The sequence below is a fragment of the Melozone crissalis genome, unplaced genomic scaffold (assembly GCF_028551555.1).
Source record: "Melozone crissalis strain CALT ecotype California unplaced genomic scaffold, PUWL_Pcris_2 ptg000016l_1, whole genome shotgun sequence".
NCBI classification, from domain to species: Eukaryota; Metazoa; Chordata; class Aves; order Passeriformes; family Passerellidae; genus Melozone; species Melozone crissalis.
Genome location: NW_026535794.1, coordinates 20,322,640 through 20,344,288, shown reverse-complemented (window position 1 = coordinate 20,344,288; position 21,649 = coordinate 20,322,640). Strand labels below are relative to the sequence as shown.

At 36.3% G+C, this 21,649-nt stretch overlaps 1 protein-coding gene across 1 annotated transcript in view; it reads left to right on the top strand.

The window, feature by feature from the left end:
- Positions 1-21,649, top strand: part of MALRD1 (MAM and LDL receptor class A domain containing 1) — a 234,212-nt gene that overhangs the window by 13,464 nt on the left and 199,099 nt on the right. The window contains exons 7-10 of the mRNA XM_054274046.1: positions 3,492-3,635; positions 7,186-7,343; positions 13,897-13,989; positions 16,170-16,377. Of these exons, the coding sequence (XP_054130021.1) occupies positions 3,492-3,635; positions 7,186-7,343; positions 13,897-13,989; positions 16,170-16,377 (603 nt within the window). The remainder of the gene's footprint in view (positions 1-3,491; positions 3,636-7,185; positions 7,344-13,896; positions 13,990-16,169; positions 16,378-21,649) is intronic.

Here is a 21,649-nt window from a genome sequence, read left to right as displayed (position 1 = left end):
ATTTTCATTTCCCTAAACAATCATCTGCCTTTTCACATGTAAACACAAATGCAAAGAAAGACAATACTTTAATAAATCTGATACATTATAAATGTAGGGCTCAGTGGGTAAAAAAGATCTGGTTTTGGCTGAAGAATTGATGTGTTCAGCCAGCTCGGGCAAAGCTTTGGAGCTGACTAGGAAGATTCCCAAGGCACTCGTGTATTTCTAAATGCAAGGAGGTCCTGATCCTCAGCTCTGCAGTGGGGTTATGCTGTTCTGCTCTGCTACATCCAAGAACTGTAATGTCAGACTGGTCAACTCTGCAGTCAGACCATCCCTGCGTGTCAGGATTCTGCAGCAAAACATTTCCTATTTCCCTTTTCAACCCAATGTATTTTCATGGAAAAGGAGTGCTACCCATCCTAGCATAAATTAAGTTGCTCGTTGCTCTGTGTTACACTAGAGTATTGCCCTCTGGCACCTCTGTCACATTCTCAGGTGAACGCAGCTCTGATTCAAAGCGCCTCCTTTTTGTTTTTCTTTCTTTTACTCTTGGCCTGGGCACAGAGTGTTAAGACTTTAAACTTAACTTGAGATATTAAAAGCAGTGTTTGACACAAACTAAGCTAGGTTACATGGTTGGTTTTGTGTGTACCATACTCCTAAATAATGCTCTCTAGATTTCCCTGTAGGAACATACTATTGAAAAGAGATGCACATGGGTATCAATCTGTTAAAGTGCTAAGCAATTTCAAGCAGATCACATTAAGAGCAAGATACAGACCCTAATTTAATGATTCCAGCAGGCATATTTAGATTTCTATAGTTCTACATATGTACTTGTTTAACCAGTTGCTGTGGGAGTTCTGTTTGTAAAAATACATTGAGTTTTTAACAAAGTTCTTCTAAAAAAAAATCCAACCAAATAAACCCAGCCATGAGATGAAACACTGTCTCAAAGAGATGGAAGAGGAAAAAAAGGAAACTGATATATGTTTTCACCATATCTTATAAATCCAGGTGTTAAACTTACCTTACATGGCAGCTGTTGAACTCCATGCTGTGCCTCACAGATTGAGCTGCTGCATTGTTAAATGCCTCAGGTATATTCTAATAAGAGCCAGTTCTTATCCTGTGTTTCCTCATTAGGAGAAGTCAACTTCATTAGGTGACATCTAAATGGCTCACAGCAGCCAAAAAACAGGGTCAAAGAATCTTAATTTTCTCCCTGAAAGAGAAATGTTACTACTGAACATTTTCCAATAATTAAAACAAAAGGTCAGACTAATGGTTGGTTGAATTTGAAATAATTTTTTCTCTAGTCCTTATGGAATGTCTGGAAAAGTAGACTTTTAATGAAGACCACTTTAATTTCATGAAACCCCTAGTTAAAACTTGAATTTTAAATGTATTCCTCATGATTTTTATTCCCAGTACAAATACACAAAAGAGATTACCTGGGCATTTGTATTCATTAGCATGGCTATGATTTTAGGGTTGTGAGTAAAATATCTTAAATTTTCGTGCTTTCAGGAGTTTCTTGATGCAAACAGTGCTGCTTAAATATAAAAGTAATCTCATTATGCTTTAGGTTCTTTCTTCCCTTCTCTCTCTCCCCTGTCTCCCAAATTGCCCCACTTCAGTCTTTCGTCCAGTTCTGCTGAAGACTAAACTTCATGCTTTGGGAAAAAATGCAACTGAAACCCTATCATCAGCATAGCAATTTAAGATATAGTAGGAAAACTGTAGGAAACTACAGTTTGTTGTTTCCCCAACAGCTGCCACATAGTTTGTTATCACTCAAAACACCCACAGCTCTTTATTATACATTTGAGTATGGGCTACAGAAAAAAACTCTGGCTGTGAAATAGAAAATATGAAGTCATTTTCTGAAACACACATAATGCAAAATCTCCTTTACTTATGCCTTTAGTAGACCTTCTGTTCAAAGGCTTCATATTCTTATCCAAGTGGCTGCTCTGCAGAATTCTCTCTCAACTTCCAAAAAATTGTGTATGTGAAGAACTCCACTAAGAGTGTCCTTCTGATCTCTATATAGAGATGAAAGCAAAGAGCTCCAAGGCATGAAAGTGGAATTTCACAAAGGAGAATGAGGCTTTTGTCCTCCTTAAGTCACTTGTAATGCAGAAGTGACAAAGCCTCACTGCATATATATGGGGTTTTTTTCAGGAAAACTGAAGTAATCATTTATGTATTACTTCTAATGTATAAATTTTGACAAAAATACAATATGAATACTTCAACTGACAAAATCTTAAACTTAATTCCTTAGTTAATTCTAATCCTGCAGAGATGTAACCTTTAGTAATACAGAAGCAGGTATTTGAGATGAACTGCTACAAGGATGGGAGTAAGAAAATCCAAAATACTAATCTTACTATTGTCTGACATGCTGTGGCATTAAGAGCTAGAAAATGGGTATTTTGACAAAACAAAAAACCCCTCAAAAATATATAAACTAAATTAAAGAAAAAAAACCCCACAGACTGACTCAAAATGTTTTGTGTCAATACTTCAAAAGTGTTAAATGAAGATCTTGATGCCTTTTGAAAGAATTTGCAAATGTTGAAATTTGACAAGATCCATCCTTTTCCAGACCCTTGTGGAGTTTTGCATTTTCTGTGGGATACAAGGTTTTGACAAGCTCTTTCTCACACAATACACATGGTTTGAAAGCAGCACACATTTATTCAGCACTAGAACAAGGAAGAAATGAAAGGTTTGCAGCACTGCCTGGACAGCCCATTTCACTGAAGTGTCAGTAATGTGAATAATACAATGCCTCTCAGATGAAGGAGACAGTAACATCTATGTGAAATAATCTGAAACTGTTTTTTCCATACAGTTAGGAATCTCTGTGTTTTCTCTGAGACATCCTGACTGCTATTTAATAATATGACTTAACCAGGAGATTATCTTTCCCCTGCAATAACATTAAGAAGTGGAACTTCCATTGTCACAGTGCAATCCTGCTTAAAATCCTGAGGCAGATAGATTAGTCAGGCATACTGTTAAAAGCCCTCTAAAATATGTGGTGATGCATTCAGAACCTTTCTGTCCCTAAAAAGAAGTATTCTCTTACAAGTATTGTGGAGATGCTGCTGAGTTTAACCTGTTAAAAGTGATTTTTCTGTAGCTATCACCTAGAAAAGTAAATAGGTATTTCTTATTATTACATGGCAGTTTTTATGTTACCTGGCAACTCTCACTGTGGAATTGAATTCATGAAGGTTGTGATGACTGGCTAACATAAATAGCACTCCATTGCTTTCAAAGAAGCATCTGTCTTGAGGGAATGATTTCTTAGAATATTTAAAGGTGGCAGGCTGAAGTGCAGGGCAGCAATCAGGGATACACAGGGCTTTTGAAACAACCTTTTGAAGAAGCAGAAATGTTGCCAAGGAATTTAATAAGCACAGATTTCTAATGGGGAATAGTCTCATAAAGAATGACTTCTAAAGAAGTGAATGTTTTTCTTTGTCTTTTAGTACCACAGATTTCCATTTTTGAGCTTGGCTTGTGTGAGTGGCACTCAGACCAGGCAGCTGAGCCTGCTCAGGGGGCACAGCTGCAAGCTGGGCACAAGATTGCCTCCTGCTCCTTCCTGGAGGATTCCAGCAACAATACTGAAGGTGGGCATTTAATCTGACTCAAAATTACTAGCTCTCATGAAGAATATAGCACTTTTTATGGCAAGATGGTGCCTCAATGCCAAAACAGAACAAAACTACAAAAAGTACTTGTATATATTTTGTGTGTAAATTAGGTTTTGTTTTGGCTGTTTAATAAGGATATCATGAACACTCCTTCTGGTAAGAAATAAAATATTTCATTTTAAGAATTAATGAATTTTTTTCAGGTATTCATGAAAAATTTTAGCATAAGAATTCTGTTATAAACTAACAGCTGATTTATTTTCCAGTTTATTCTTTTTATGAGATCTGTGCAAGAATTTGGTGAAATTAAATTAAATCAAATCAAATTCATCTATGCCTGCAGCCCTTGTGTGTGTTTTTCTGTTTTATTTTGATTTTGATGCTTGGCAATTTGACTTGTGCAGCACTATTCTGCTTGAGCATACAGCCTGGAACTTAATTTTAAACCTTTTATTAGGGCAAATGTAAATAAACAATTATTCTGGAAAATAGTGTCCTACCTTTAAAATGAATACAGTTAGTCCAGATGCAATTTTAAGACGTAAAGAGCATCACTTGTTTTCGAAGTCACTGTGTATTATGTCTCTATGGGTTTATGGGAAAGATTTTTGAAAGCTTAATGATATAAATCTCTGAGTGTTCAGTTGTGAGATGGAATTGTCTTGCCTGCTAAGTGTTTGCCTTGTGTACTGAGGCTGCCTTCAGAGGGGTCAAGTGCTGCTGGTTGTAATAGTACAGTTTGTGGTGGTGCAGCTTTGAAGAACTGATATTGTGGGGATTACTGCTTGAACTTTGAACCCACAGAAATGGAGCACATCTCATTGATAGAAGCTGAATGAATGTTAGATATTTTTTTTATTTTAAAAAAATTAGTATGCATTTCAATACATTCCAGTAGCCATAAGTCAAATTATTATTGAATAGCAAGGAAAAGTGCCTGAGTTTATACACTATGTTGAAACTAATTTTTGCAGGTATGTGTAATGAAGAGCATAGAGTAAAGCAGATTTTTTTCCCCTTAAATGTGAAGAGAAGACTCATATCATCTTCCAATTTCCACTTTTTTTTCCACAAAAAAGAGACTTTTAATTTGATTTTATTTGAAAAACCTCCCTGAAAGTCATTGTATCTGTGCCACACCTTAACATGACACCCTAAGGGCTGGTAATGGGTATGGATTTTCCTTTTAGGGCAATCTTGAGAACACAAAAGATATTGAAATTCTGTAAGGGCTTTTACAGGAATGTATTACTGAACTGTCTATGGAAAGAGAATATATTTGGAAATATTTCCTGCAGAGGTGCTTGGGCATTATTGTATGAATACGCACAGGCAGCTGAGTAGGCTGAACTTCCCCCACTGCTTAGGAAAATTCCCTGTGCTTCTAAGTCATAAAGAAAAATGAAAATGTGTGAAGAAACAAGCATCAAAACAACAACAGAATTCAATTCATCATTAACATTGAAAGGTATTGAAAAATCTGAACTGTGATGGCTGACTTCTCAATACATTATTTTCTATTCCTGTAGATGAGTTGAGACATAAATGAAGAGGTTGAATATAAAAAAAGTTCTATAAACTAAAGACATGGTATGCAAACTGCAAAAATACCATGCTTGAGGGCTCAAACTTGCAATGCAAATAGATCTTGACTTAGTTTTATATTATGATTTTGAACAAAGCTTTTAATTGTATAAATAGAAGAGAGTTGAGAAATAAAATTATAAAGACTATAACTACTATAAGAAGACTATAACTATAAACAACTCTATTTATAAAGAAAATATTTCTTACAGCCTTTGAATAATCCTCCCTTGCTGGTATCCCTAAATTAAATAAAATACTTTCTGTCCTTGGAAGACCTTTTTTCTTTGTTTCTTTATTGCTTTGCTCCTCTAGTCTTGTATTGTAGGCAATTTATCTATAATTTTTCCTCTTAATTTCTCTGGTGTCAAAAGTTCTTACAGAGGTTTCATATTCCCCTGTAGTACTGTTCAGAAAGTACTTTTTTGTTGCTTTTATTTTTTCATGTATGCTTCATATATGCCATCATATTTTCCCTAGTTTATGTTTTTTACATTGGATTAAGCAGAAGCAATCACAATACTTGCACAAAATGCATTCCCCAAAGTAGAGTAAGCATGTTATTTTGGATACAGGCTCATTCTGGATGCTCCATAGGACTTTGGTTTTCTAGAGCGCAGCACTTGCTTTCTTGTCAAAACATCATGTCAACTCCTCTTTACCCTGCTTTTAAAGATTCAAGTTCTTGAAAGGAATGAGAGGAAATAATGTTAATTATCACTGGGCTCAGGTAATAATATTGGTTGGTTTTATAATGGCGTCAGAGAACTCTGAAGTTAGATAAACAACTGGTAGCATACCTTCTAGTGTTGCATATTTCTCTTCAGCACACGATAGCAGTCATAAAATTGTAGATGCCTTGTTCATGTCTGTGAAAGAGAAATCTGGGTTTAATCTACAATATTTTCCTATATAAAAGTTAGTTGCTGTGGCATGAAGTTCTAAGCTCAACTCCAAGGAAATTTCAAGAATATATTACAGTGTATATCATTGCATAACACAAGAGTATACAGGCAACGAAAGGAAAAGAATGTTTATAGAAGTTTTTTATTTAAATGAACATTTTTTTTTGTGAAATGACACTTTCTTCCTTCACCTTGAGATTGTGTAACATTTGTATTTGAGATAAGTTTTATTTAGAGAAATAAATAAGTTTTATTTAGAGAAATAAACATAGAAACTGCAGACTTAAAACCTTTAATCAGACCTTGTTTATTATTTCAATAGTTGCTGCAGAAGGCAGCAAAATATTCAGTGACTCTTTCCCCTGAAAGAGACGATATATTTAGCCTTTTTATTTCTGAAAACTAATAGACATTGTTGAGGGGATGGAGAGCTCCTTTGATCTCTGTAGGAATGCTTTTATAAGGGCCAGTAGGTCAAGCAGAGCATAAATTGCTTTTCTGCTTCACATGGAAAGACAATATGCTTCCAATGTTTTGTTGCAGAAGTTCTGTCTGAGGAGTAAAGACCTTGATTACATGGTGGAGATGTGACTGCTTCTTGCAGCAGTAGTGCAGATGACCTTTATTTCTTTGGTTGTTTTTTAAGCATTGCTGTGAAAAGCATGTTCCCTGAAAACCACAGTGTGAAGAAAGCCCAGTTTCCACATATATTTGTCATACATATTGAGTGGTTGTAAAAGGAGGCTAAGCTGGGACTTCTTGCAGGTTTAAGCATACAAATTAAAACTTGAGATACTATCAACTGATGTAATTCATGATTGCTGGGGCTATCTGTGAGTAAAATGAAGATATATATATTTATCTATTTAATAGGAAATAGATGATATCCAAGTCACATCATCAGCATGATGATCAGATTTCATTCTTGCTGGAATGGGTCTTTGGTGGAATTACACAAGACTAGTCCTTATTTTTAACAACTGGAAAAAAAAGCTTTGTGAAGAAGTGACCTTTATGTCCTTTTCTTTTTTCTTCAGGCCATTTTGAGTGGTTAGAAGCTAATGACAAGGCATTATATGAAAGGGCCCATCTAAACAGCTCCATGTGTCATTGCTCCAGCAAGAATTGCCATTTTCAGTTTCATTACTCCATGGCAGATAGCAGTGTTCTCAAGGCAGTACTGCTTATGAACCAGGTAAGTAGAAAAGTGTTCATTTCCAAAAGTTAAAGGTATGGCAGTCCAGGTGTCACCAGACAAAATGCTGCTGCATGCCTGCCCCCTGAGTCAGTTTGTGCACAAACTAACTTGGTTACTGGTTTTCTAGTAATTCCACTGATCTGTGCAGTTGCAAAGCCTGGATGTTCACCATCTCAGCTATGAACTGATTTGATGGGTGAATGTTCTGCAATAAGGTTTCAAGGACAAACACAGCTATTACAGAATTAAATCAATTGCAGATTTCGGGGGGGGGGGGGGGGGGAATCTATAGTAATAGCTTTTCTAGCCTTCTTCCTGTTATGGAATTAAGAAAATAGGTGCTTTTGTCTATGGAGACATATTAAAAAAAGTTGTTGATTCAGGATAGCTGGAAAGTTCTTGATTAAACACCTGCTTTGCTTTGCTCAAGTGTTAGAGCAGTAATTTTTCTATTCTTCTAACTATTAGTAGATAAAAGAGCCCTGCCAGAATGAAACACACATGCCAGTTGAGCATTGCTAACTATTTCCATCATTTTTACCTCCCCTACCTTGTGAGACTTTCTACTACTAGGATGCTCTCTTTTGGAAGTCTGGTTTGATAGGTTAGTCTTGATGCTTTGCACTGCTGCTTCATGAAAGCAAGATCAGTAGGGCTGCTCTCTCGCAGTTAATGGCTCTCATATCTTGGTGCTGGAGGTGAATTCTTATCACCCAACAATATACATATTTAAATACTGGATCCATTTCATTCACAAAGATTAGAAGCTAAAAATCCCAAAGTATAACACAATCAAAAGGTCTTAAATTTAGGACAGGTAATGGAAACAATTTATTTCTTTCTCGTTGTGTCTTTGAATATTCATGGAAACAACTCCAGGCTTTTGCTCATGTTTCATTTATAAAAGCCAATAGTTGTATTTTTCTATGACTGTGTCAGGGAATTGTAACATAATCAGTGTTCTGGTCAGAATGCATGGATTTTTGTGCCATAGTACTTGCCAATAAATCCCCAGGTATGACACTCTCAGCAACCTTGAGACAGAATAGGAATATTGATTTCAGCAGTTCACCTAAGTAGCATCAATGGACCCAATCCAAGAGTTGTTTTTCCCTGAAAACAGAGCAAATTATGTAAGTGAAAACCATAAGAGAACTGACATATGAGTTCCCATAGAACTGAGAACCTAAATTGAATTAATTGATAAACTGGTCCTTAGATGCTCATTAGAAGAAAATTTTCTGGCATTTATTACATCAGTCCCCTCTGTTTCCACAGATTCTCTTAGCCCTTCTATGTTTTAGTTATTGAATTTATCCTTCAGAAATCAGAAATTCAGAAATCAGAAGTGTATTTATTGCACACAGACTTATTTCAAGATAGTGTGAGTCACTCATATTGAAAACTTTGCCAGAAAAATCTTCAGGAACATAAGCTTCTGCTGGTAGTTTCAGGAAAAATAAAACAACATACAGACTCATATTTAAGACTTCTTTAACTGAAATGAAGGGAGAGTTGGCTTTTTCACATTTTGCTACTGAATAATTAGGTTGTTTATGAAAGACAAATGAATTGTCAAAACTAGCCAATATTAAGAACCAGAAGTGAGGGATGAGTGCTTATTCTGACCCTGGAAGAAAACAGTGCTGCTGTCCTGGAAGCTGCCATTCAAAACAGCCTCTCAACTGTGTGTACCTTGCAGTTTCCTGCACATCCTATTACTTTATTTATTGATCAAAACCTCTTGTCTTTGAATAACTCTTCTAAATCCCAGCAATGACAGGCCCAACACTCTGGTACTGGATTATACCCAATGTACAGTTTCAGAACTGTTCTTAGAGGCAAGTGATGAAGATGTTGTAAATTTATCCCTGGCCTTCCTCACTCTTTCAAGAGAGAGAGCAAAGATGAGTGAACGTGTTTTCTAATATAGACATTGTGGTATCAAGTGTAAGACAGGGAATTTAAATTGCTCTAGGGTATGAAGAAGGATAAGGAAAACAGACTATTTTGTCAACAGTAACCTGTTGTTTACTCACATTTGCTTTGCAGTCCATGATAATCTGCAGCTTTTCCTCTTTTCCTGCTGGCTTGCCAAACTGTTCTTCAGTAAAAACTACTGCATTTGACTATTTGATTTTTCTTTCATTATTGTGACTCCTATATATTTGAACTTTGCCTTATTGGTTTGGAAACTGGTTTCTGTATACTGAGATGATTTTAAATGCAAATGTTGTCCTTCACAGTGCTTGCAATTCCTCCCAGTACAGTATTTTCTATGTTATTTTAAAATTTACTTTTCATCTGACTCTCCAATCAGTTAGTCAGCACTATAATTATATCAGGTTCTGGAACAGACCTATGCAGAGCTTTATTATAATTTTCTTTTAGTTTAATAGAAAACTATTGACATCTCTTTGAAATAAGCTCACATTTCTATTTGCACACACATTTTACAGTAATTTCATTACACCTAATCACCACATTTTTTTTAAGCATGTGGTTTATCAGATTGTTTAAAAACCTTAATAAAGTGAAGTAACTAAATTTTCAAGTCTATTTATGATGAAAAAAAATATTACACTGCAAAACACAACTTGCTCCTCATCAGAAGCAGCTAATATGGGTTTCTCAGTTTCTAATTCTCTAGGTGCTTACAAGCTTGCTAGCAATTTGTTCCAAAGTCTTAAGAGTTGTTCAGCATCTTGGCTATAATTGCATACTGTACTTATCCCTTAGCTGCCATATATGTCCTTTGTTCTCCCAGTTGTCTGGTTTCCCTCACATTCTTCTCAGGTTCTCAGAGCTTGCTGTTGATAATAAAATATTCCTTCCAGTATGCAACCTTTACTTAAAAGCTTGTGATTCCATTCATTTTAGGGCTTATATGTATTTTTAACATTATTTGTCTATTCTGGTCCATATATGAATTCCCATGTAGCAATATTACCTGTTCAACTAACATAAAATGTTCACAGAATCACGGAATGTCCTGAGCTGGAAGTTACACACTAGCATCATTGAAGTCCAGCTCCTGGCCCTGCACAGGACACCCCAAGTGTCACACCACATGTCTGAGAGCATTATCTAAATGCTTCTTGAGCTCTGTCAGGCTTGGTGCTGTGACCACTTCCCTGGGGAGCTGTTCCACTGCCCAACCACCCTCTGGGTGAAGAACATTTATCTAATATCCAACCTAAACCTCCCCTGACACAACCTCAGGCCATTCCCTCAGGTCCTGTCACTGGTCACCACAAGGAAGAGATCAGTGTCTGATCCTTCTCTTCCCCTCATGAGGAAGTTGTAGACTCCAATGATGTTTTCCCTTAGTCTCCCCCAAGGTGAACAACCCAAGAGACCTTTGCTGCTCCTCACACGGCTTCCCCTCAATGTCCTTCACCATCCTCATGGCCCTCCTTTGGACACTCTAACAGTTAAATCTCGTTTTTATATTGTGGCACCCAGAAGTGCCCCCAGCACTCAGGGTGAGGCCGCCCCAGTGCAGAGCAGAGCAGAGCAGGACAATCCCTCCCTTGCCCTGCTGGCCAAGCTGTCCCTGATGCCCCCCAGGACAGGGTTGGCCCTCCTGGCTGCCAGGGCACTGCTGGCTCAGGTTCAGCTTGCCATGGACCAGGATCCCCAGGTCCCTTTCCATGGCTCTGCTCTCCAGCATCTCATTCCCCAGTTTGTACATTCAATTAGCAAAATTAACTGTCTGTTAGCTGACAGATAAATTTTACTATTTTCAGTAAAAATGGAAACCAGATAATATCATGTTGAGTCTATCACTTGCTGTTCATTACTTGTTTGTTACTCCCTTTAAGTAATGGGCTTATTTTTCTTCCTTTTATTGCCTTAATCTTTTCATCTTTTATGGCTTTGAAAAATCCAGAAATTAGGCAAGAAAAGATAATTTCAACTAATGCTAATACATGCAAGTATATCTATATCCTAATGCACTAAAATTTTTCTGTGTGTTCAACATCACTTGCAAAAGTCCTGTGAGTACACTCCTCTGCAGAAGGTAAAGTTGATTAATCATTGTGGGGGGAAAAATATGCTTTTGTTGCAAATTACTCTCTGAGAAGAGAAGTAGGGACAAAATAATGGGTGCAGTTGCACAACACTGCAGGTATCGATACAGAAATGTCAAAAAAAAAGAGATAAAATTATTTTATAGATGGAGACCTTTATAAAAAGTTGGGATTTCTCTTCCATCCTTCAAATCTGAGCAGCATTATGTCAGAAAAAAAAAACATTGTGGGGAAAAGGAACAATTCTTGCCCATTTTAGCTTTACAAAAGGTTGTTTATCGATAGTAATAAATCACAGTAAGGGGGAATAGAGTAAAGTTGTCTTGAGCAACCGCTCCCCTGCATCACCAAAATAAATCTTGAAGGAAAGTACTGGAAAAGAAACACCTTCCATATTTTGAAAGAAGACTAGTGACACAAGGAATGTGCTAGAGGGGTTAACCCATTTGTAGAAAAGAGGTGGAAGAATAGAATGAGAAGGGTGAATACTACAAGTACTGTGAGGAAGGGAAATTATATTGTTGACTTTTTAGTGCTGTATAAAATCACAGAGTAAAATCTGCTTAAAATACCCTTTAATCTGAGGAGATTTACAGCTTTCAGTGTAAATAAAAGTCTCAGAAGGTCTGGCTACTGTACAGAAAACTCAAGTTTACTGCTACAGGCTATTTACTCCTGCTGTAGTAAAATTAGCTTGGGAGAAAAATGGTCATGGGGCTGGGTTTCCAAGCTGTTACCTGAATGTGAGCAAAATTGTAGTATCAAGGTGCATCCAGTCAAATACTCAGCAAATACAGTGCTTCCCAAAAGATATACAAATGTGTTTGAAGGGTTTGTGCATGCAGGTGGGGAGGGAGCATGTTAAATACAAGTAGAAATTTAACCACAGGCTATGGTTTTAACCTTCCATACGGTATGGTTCCTAGTACATCCTTTTCTGTATCTCATATGTGCCTAAGATATGATTAGGCTGAAAGATTTCCTTTAGAAGCTGAATTATTTAGTAAAATGAAGCAAGTTTTACACAGAATGATGTGTTCTCAATATTGAAAGACTTTTGCTGAATATGTCATGTAAAGAATTGAACGAATACATGCTATAGTAATGTAGAAACTCACAGCTGACTTTTATTTCTGAAATCAAGCATGCCATGTGCTTTATCCAATTTATCTCTTCTATGATTGAGTGTTTGAAATTAGTGTGTTGCCTTGGCCTTGTCTTGCAGTTAGCCAAAATTTCTTTTCTTTTTTTTTTTTGTGATCTTTGAACACATGTCCAATGGGGATTTAATCTTCCAGCTTTGCTAATATATCAGAATGGCCTTGGTAAGAAAAGAGCACTAATTGTCTGTGCATCACAAATAATTCCAATGTCCTTCTGCTGGCTCACAGCCTATCAAGCAGTAGGCAGCACATTTCTCCTCTCTTTATATTATAAAACAGGAAAAAAGATAACTGTCCTTGTCTATAGTACTGATAACATTTCACATGCCTATCATAACCCCTTTTATTAATCTCCTGTAAGATAAATTGTTTTTATACTTTCAATTTCTTGTCATACAAGAGACTCTCCATTTCTCTTATTCTGCTTTACATCTTTTTTCGAACTGCCACTAATTCCGTAATATCCTTGGTGGAAAAGGTATGACCCATACTTTGCAGCTTCCTAAAAGGAGTCTCAATATCTGATATTTTTAATCATGAGTCTGTTTGTATGTATAGCCTAAACTTTTCCTGCAGGTTTTTTCTGTGTTTTTGGTTTTGCTCTATTTTGCAACTTCTTCTTGAAAAGATTTTGTGTGGGTATATAAAGTTCAAATTTCTGCGTTCTCTCCTTTATGCCTCAGTATGTTGCAAGCAGGATCATGACCAGAAGCAAAATGAGTGTGAGATACTTCTGCCAAATTATTGAATCAAAAGGGCTGCATAAAGGGAGCCTTACCATATGTAGCACCCTTCCTGTTACCCTTAAGGGGTGGAATTAAAATGGGAGGATTAAGGTAATTCAGCTCATGAGTAAAAGTTGTTAGGTGTTACTCTGTGTGCTTGCTTTACAGATTTAAAAAAAAAAAATAGCTCAATTGATTGGGTAATTCTGACAGACTCAAACTTCAGTTCCAAGAGAATGAAATCTAATTAATTACACAACATAATATAAGCAGTTATTTATGAAAAGGAAGCTTATGTAGACAACACCATGGAAACATATTGTTAAATTCAGCAATAACATGGCTTAATTTACATATTAATTAATGTTAATTCAACTGACTCAACTCCTGATAATTATATTATTAGTCTGTTTAGTCACAAAAAACATGTGTTATTTCCCCTCTCTTCATTAGACCTCAGTGCAAAGATTGCAAATGAGTATGAGAAACTGTATTTTTTCACATAGAGCAACTTTGTATATGGTGGTTGTTTGGCTGGGAGATGAAAAGATGGAGGATGAAAACTGGCCTCAATAACTTCTGGAGGAACAAAAATTATCTTTATAACATTGTTTTCTGCATTTTACAGGAGGAGCATGTCTTGTGGGAAAGCAACACCATGACTAAGAAGGAATGGGTCAAAGTGAATATACAGCTACCAACAGGGCTACAAAATATAAAGGTATGAATGAAAAAGGCATATGCTCAATTTTTGAAGATGGTTTACTTTGTTGTTCGTAAATCATCTAGAAAGCCTAAAAAATTGTTAAAATGGTGTGTATATTGAATGTCTTGCTAATTTTCCATTGCTTCAATATGAGTAAATCTCTGGCTGTATCTCAATAAAATATCTACACAAACATGACATACAGAAGCTGCTGCATTTGAATAATATGCAAGAAAATAAATAAAAATCTCATCTGATTCTAATTAGTCATCTGAGGCCAACTCAGGAATTACCAACTCATTTAAATGTATTTATAGTGTTAAGCGAGATGATGTAAATGATCTTTGTGGAACTTCAGTGAAATTATGTAAACCACTATTTGGGAAGATACCTTTTCCTTGAAAGTTCAGAGACAAAGATAAATGCTAAATTGCAGCTACTTAATTTTTATGTTAATTTAGGTGTTTCCATTTTAAGTAACTTTCCATTTACACTTTTTTTGGTAGTTCTGTAAATAACCATCATATTGTACTGCTTCAGCAGTCAGCTGAAAATATAATCTCTATGAAAGGACAAAAACTAAGCCCACTGCAACAATTGATGTTTTGACAGATGTTAGAATGAATGCATTTTAGTAAGCTAGTAGGTTCTAAGGGTGTGTTTTTGCCTGTCTCTCCTTTTCCCAAGCAGATGTGTAATTAACTTATCTGTAGTATCTAAAAATAAACATCTGCTTAGGTTGTATGTATATAAGTAGGAAGCCAAAACTGTGTATTCTTGTACAAAAACTGCAAGGATCCCTTGCACTTAGGAAAGGAGACATACTATTTTAATATTTGTGCTTATTTCATATTTTCAGCACAGCATTCTGGTTTTTGAACTGGTAGAGAGAGCATGGAAGCATTAGATAACTTTTGTCATTTTGAAGAAATTTTCTCTAGTGGAAGACAATGACATGTATAACTCATGTTTTAGAAAAAAAAATGCCTCTTGAGATTTCACTCCAACCTAATTTCCAGGCTTTGGGGAGTGTGCTAGACCCTTCTGCTTATGCCCCAAATCAGATCTGTTCCAGTTTCCTTCTGTTTAGTCAGATACTCTAACACAGTGCTTTCTGACCCTTGCACATAACTACTTTCTGAGACTCACACTTTGGTCATGTCCCAGTCTGGGAAAACCCACATATCCATTTTTATTTATTCCTCCAACTCCTGCTCTTTTTTCTCAGTGCTTTCTTTTATTGCCATCCTAATCTTTTTGATTAATCCAAGCTTTCTTCCTCCTGCTCACTGCCCTAACTCAGGTAAAAGAAACCTTGAGAGCACAAATGGGATAATTTCATTGCTTTGAGAGCCAGCAGAGCTGGGCTGCGCCGTGCCCAGGAGCAACAGATGCTCTTCTGGAATTTCATTGCTATAAATCAGCTTGTGCTAAATCTGCTCAGAGCAATGGAACTCTGTCAGAGAGAGAAATGCTCCTTGAATCTCTGTGTCCATGTCAATAGCAGTAAAATAAGCAGGGTGAAGGCACAGGCTCAGGATTGGCATGTGATTGTCCAAATAATTAAAACATTGGCATGGTTCCTAGAAATGTTTGACCTAAGCAAATCAGCCACCTCCAATCCTGTGCCCAGAAAAGTTCCAGGATTGCAAGCAGGCAGGGACCACTCCCACACCAGAGACTAGGTGCATCCATTTTGTTTTATGTGATGAAACAATTATCAATTGTTAAACTCTGCTATGCCAACTGGTGTCTGAGGAGAGTCCCCAGCCCAATTTACACACCTATAAATGGAAATTTTCTCTTGAGGATCAGCAAAATGAGCTTTTGAAGACACTTCAGAAAGGAAAATGGAGTCTTTAGGATATTAAATTTCAGGACACCTTTCTAAAGAACAGGGGCATTACTAATTTTTAGCTAAAAGTTTATGAGACTATAAGCTTTTCTTTAAAATAGACTTTTTTTCTTTTAAACTTCATTCTTGCATATTATTCAAATTCTTTCTTCAAAGTTCAACTTAAAATTTTCCATAATTTCAACCTGAGATAGCCATACAAAATTTTCAGTTCTGGTTTGAAATTTATCACAGTTTTGCAATGGAAATTATGAAGCACTTTTTACACCTAGAACTTTTTTTGTGTAAATGAAAATCAATTTCACTCCATTGTCTGTTAATGCAATTATTTTATTGACAGCTTGTGTTTAAAGGAGCACTCCAGAGCAGGGCAGGTTTCATCTGCCTGAGTAGCATCCAGCTCCTGGACGCTGCACCATCAGAGCCAGCAGGTTTGTGCTCCTGGGCGGAACCCCTGTGCAGGGATGGGCAGCCCGTGGCCCCTGGATCAGCCTGTGACTCCCACCAGAACTGCCCTGGTGGCAGCGATGAGGACCCAGCCACCTGCTGTGAGTGAACCCCATTGCTTTAGGGGGGCAGCCTGCTGAGCAGTGCTGTGAAACATAAACATTTCTGTTCAGCAAATCCCTCGAAAAAAAAACTTTAAATTTCTATGGCTTCTTTTCCCCAGAATATTTAATGGCATACAGGTTAAAAAAAATGTTCATAGCATTTTCTTCTTTCCATTGCTATGTGTTTCTCTGTCTTGCCTCATCATCGTGTTTTAGGTACAGCTGGTAATTTATTTAATAACCTGCTAAAATACAATATTTATTGTGTTTTTGCTTAAATATATTCCCTGTATACCACTTTTATAACCCTAATTTGCAAGGGAATGAAATCTGCCTTGGGATTTGTTCTCTGAACAGTTTTCTAATTTAGACTCTTTGTGAATTACTGTCAGAAAATGCATTAAGTGACATTATATTTGCACTATGATACAAATCACCACAGAAATGTAGTTCAGAAGCTGCATTTTCATTATATTTGCAGATGAAGGTAAGTTTGTTTAGAAGTCACAGTTTCTACTGTACAATCAAGAGTAAAAAGAAAATAATTAAAATTACTGAAAAATGGCTGTAATAATTCTGAATAATTTTAGATCTCCAAGTGAAAACATCTTTAGGGACCCTATCACTTCTAAAATTTATACTATAGGGCATGCATAAGTATGTATGTTTGCCTGTGGTAGTAACACTTATGTGTTTAACCTAAAAAATGTACACATATTTAAGATACTGGTGATGATATATATTGCTGCTGGGAGGTGCCAATTAAAATTTTGTGTCCTGCTCAAGGTAGCAGGATTAAAAACACTGATAATGTTTTATTTTCTAATTCCTTGATGAGATTTCAGGAAATATTTGTGACTGCAAGCCATTTTTTTAACTCACAGTCAGAATCCTTAATTTTTTTCAATTACTTAAAGAACCATGTGGGAACTGTATCTGAAACAAGTAATATGTGCAAATGCTGAAATAACATTTTAAATAGGAAGGTATATACTGTTTTATCTCTAGGTAGGTAGAATCTAAGCAAACATGACAGTCTGTTAGGGCTTCCTCTCTGAGACCTCTTTTTGATTTTTACAAGGCTTGACCCTATGCTGTGTCTGTGTCTCTGTGTCTGTCCTACCTCCACAGGTAGGAGTGTGGAGAGTCCTTGTAAGTTCTTTGGGAGGAATGGAATGAAAGTGAATTGTATTTTCAAAGCTGGACTTTATTTCTCAGCAATTTAGCTATCCCACTTTTTAGGTTTCATGAAAGGATCATGAAAAATAATTGTTGCAGTTGAAGGGAGCTTCTAATCATAGTACACAAGATGAAAATGAAGATAACTCCAAACACTTACAGGCCTGTGCCTCAGACACTGGACATTTAAGTTAGGTAACCAAAAGATTAAAAATTACCTAGATCTAGTCAGTCTTTTAAAGATCACAGTAGAATTTTTGGGAATATTTCCTCCATCATGGTGATGCTGATGTGTCAGAAAAACGGAGATTTGCCACAAGAAGGAAAAGTCAGAATGACCTGATGGTCTCAACACTGTCCTTTGTGGAATCCCCAGAGTTATGGTGCTGGGACAAGGAATGATGAGAGCCACAATCAGTGCAAAATGTTCTTCAAAATCTCTGCCTAGTGCTCCATTCTCTGCTGCTGCTTCTGCAATTAACTGTGGTTTTTCTACTGGTGTTGGTTCTTCACTAACTGTCTTCAAATTAAAGAAAATATGGCACTCAGTTGAAACTGAGGAATAGGGATTGTTTGCTTAACTATGTGTTGAGATATTCACAGTTTGAAGAGGTATCATTTCATTGGAGCAGCGCACAAAAGTATATTCAACCCCCAAAAAGAGGGTGGAAAAAGTTTATTTTCTGAACCTTTTGTTCAGAAAGTAGTAGTTGCTTATTTCTCTGACTACTGGCTGAGAAGAAAGAGCACACAAAACTGTGCCATCTTTAAAATAGCAATATCTATTGTTAAAGTTAGCCCATTTTAATGGATAATATTGTCTTGCATGCTTCCCACACTCCTTTTCAGGAAAGATGGCCCTAGTGGAATATAGCTACTCAGGAATTTGGTCAGCTTAGAAGAGTCATCCTTCAGACACTTTCCATAGTATTGAGAAAAAAGGGTGTAAAGAAAAAATTCTTATTTATTTTTGTCCTTTGTTCCTTTATTCCCATTATATCCATTTTCTGCAAGATCTTGATATTGTCCTCCATGATGCTTAGAGTTCACTATATTTATTCATATTGATTTTCAGTAAAATTTCCTATCTGCTACAGTGATGCATGTTTTAGCCTTTATTAGGCCTTTTAGCATCTATCCTTGGACACATCCTCAATAGTTTCCTTTGTTGAAGTGTTGTCAGGTACTGAAAAAACTGACAGATCTCCTATTGAGCAAAAACAATGGCAGAGAGCTGGTACTTAATGTGAAGGATTCCCCTCCTTTAAGAATTTATTTTTTTCATCATAATAAAAATTTGAAAAGAATTTTTCTTTTTGGTCCTGTTGATTTGACATGAGTAGTGCTATAATAACACAATTTACTACAAGAACAAACACATAAATATTTCGTAATTCTTCCTAATCTTTCTGTTTAATCTCTGCTTATTTATATAAATATATATTTAAGTCTAGGAGACTTAAAAGTCTCAAAAATTAGGAAATTGTGTAGGAAACACTTATGCATCTGAGTAACCTTCTTTACCTGAGTTGTTAAAATCTATGAATCTAATGGAGTGATAAGTTATGAAAGTACAGATTTTACTATTAAATTCTACATTTTCATTATGTCTTTTCTGACAGCTCTTGTTTGTGATCATTTCTAAATTTCTTATTTCAGTGAATGATAACAAATTATGAAAACCTAGTTAATATATTTGAACAGAAAGTGAGAAGCAGGACTTGGATAATTTACAGGACTATAAAGATCCCTTTCATGGTGGTGCCTTTTCTTTATTTCCCACCCAATTTAAAGGAAGTAAATACTGTGTCAAAAAACTAATATTTCAAACACTATATTTATTATTATTTTACATTATTTATACATAACCTTCACAATACTTATAAACCCATAAATACAAATGAACAAATACTTGCTAGCAGTCCTAGCAGCTTGGAAACAAGTCTAGGAAACACTTAGTATTTTCAGGTAATATCGCACTTTGATGCAGTAGTGTTTCTGGAAATTGCCTGCTCATCAGCATCCATGTAAATTCAAAATTATTGTAGGGTGGGGTCATCCTACATGTATTGCTGAAAGAGGATCACTTCCATTTAGCTTAATTAGAAGCCTTCTTAAAACAGCCATCTTTACTGCTTCTGCTTTTAATTTAACACCTCTGGTACTACCTTAAATATTCTCAGCTTTTCATAGAATTTGTATAATTTATGAATGTGGAATATGTAGAATGAAGAAAACCTGTATAATTTTAAAGGCATGTAGCTTTTATAGCATTTCATTTACAGTATAGCAATTTACAATTGCAAATCCTTGCAACCTTCCACAGCAGGTGGGCACAGACGCAAATATTTTTATTACCATTCGACATTGAAGTGGAAAGACAACTTTTTAGTCTGAAACATTGGTTTTACTAAACATTTGTGCATTTCCAGTGAGACTGAATTTGCCTGAAATTGTGAGTCTCTGCTCATTGATCTAGTATGCGCATGTGGAGAACAGGAAGCTACACCCATGCTATTTTCACATATGTTGCTGCTGACCAGCACTGTGCAGCCCTTTGTGTTTCACCAGAGCAGCTCCAAGCAAACCTGACCTCTGCAGAGCAAGGGTGGACACGAGATTCTCTTAAACTCTCTCAACCCGAAGCCAGGGAACTGAGTTATTTCAGAAGGATGTGAGGCCTCCTCACCTATGAGAGTTATGAGTCATCTGTCTAATGACTTATGACATGAGGAAGTTCAGGCTGGGTGATCTGTGGCCATCTGGGATATTTCTGTATGAATCCTTTAACAAATTCTAGGGAAATAAAATTAATCACAAAATGGTAGGGAAAGTGCACAGGCACTCAGAAAGAAGGTATATGTGTAACCCTTCGCTTTCACAAAATGACATTAAATGTTAGCCAGAATTTGTAAAATATTAGTGGCAAAGACATTATTTGGTTCCTGTTCATAATGATAGTTATTACCTCAAGTTCCAAAGACACTTAGGCGCTGCCATACTGAATGAAGGGAGCACTCTCCTCATTCTCTACTGGTGTTCAAGGAGACACCAACCTGATGGAGAGACCAGCTGAGCATCCCCATTTGTGCTCATTTAGTTGAGCTCTCAGAGCAGGATTGAAAACTTTCATGCACTTGCAGCCTAGCAAAGCTGAAGCAGTATAACTCGGCTGATAACCCAGCCTGGTTAACAGAACTGCTTTGTTATTACCCTGGGAGGAGCATGAGGAAATGGGATAGATAAACCTAGTCAAAGAAAAAATATTTCCATTTCAACTCCTAGTACTCTTGAAATATGTGAAATATGTGCTTTGTTTCCTGGGGTTTGGGGGGGGGGGGGGGGGTTGAAAAATGCTTGTATTCATCGAAAAATCTTTTCAGTGTATTTTATGGCTTTAGTAACCTACGCTTATTATTGAAACTCAAAAAGTTTTTGGGGAACAAGTATTTTTCCTGGCTGCATCATTGGATTTTGTAGAAATGGTGTAATAATTTACTCCTTCACTAATTAAGCCATATTGATATATTCACATGAATTAAAAAAAAATCAAATTTGACTTACTGTTAAAGTGAAAGCAAGTTGTTGTTTCCTTTCTATTTCCATTTCTGTTATGCTGAATTATAAAGGTCTAAAATAGAGAACTGACTTCTTTTCCACTCGAAAAATGTCAAGAACCTATCTGCAGTTAGAATCCATTGAAATCTTCCTAGTGATACATAAAACATAAGCTCTGATGTTGAGAATTCTAGTAGGAAAGGACAAAATATATCAGAAAACAGTTTTATGTCAAACTTAACTGCAGCATGACTGCTCAAAAACTATAGGCTGTGCAGTCACTTATTTTCCTACTATGGATAGTGAAAGATTATCTATAATCCCTTGAAGGTTCAGATAAAAGTGCTGAATGTTTGATAGGAAAGGCACATTTGTTAAGGTTGATTGATGTTTGAGGAATGAAAAAACACACTGAAAAACTCTCTTACTTGGATTTGGGTTTTAGCCAAAGTACAGAACTTTTCTTTCAAGCTTGATTAAATATTTACAAGTACCCCTTAAATTTTTAGAATTAAATAGGGATAAAGTTTAA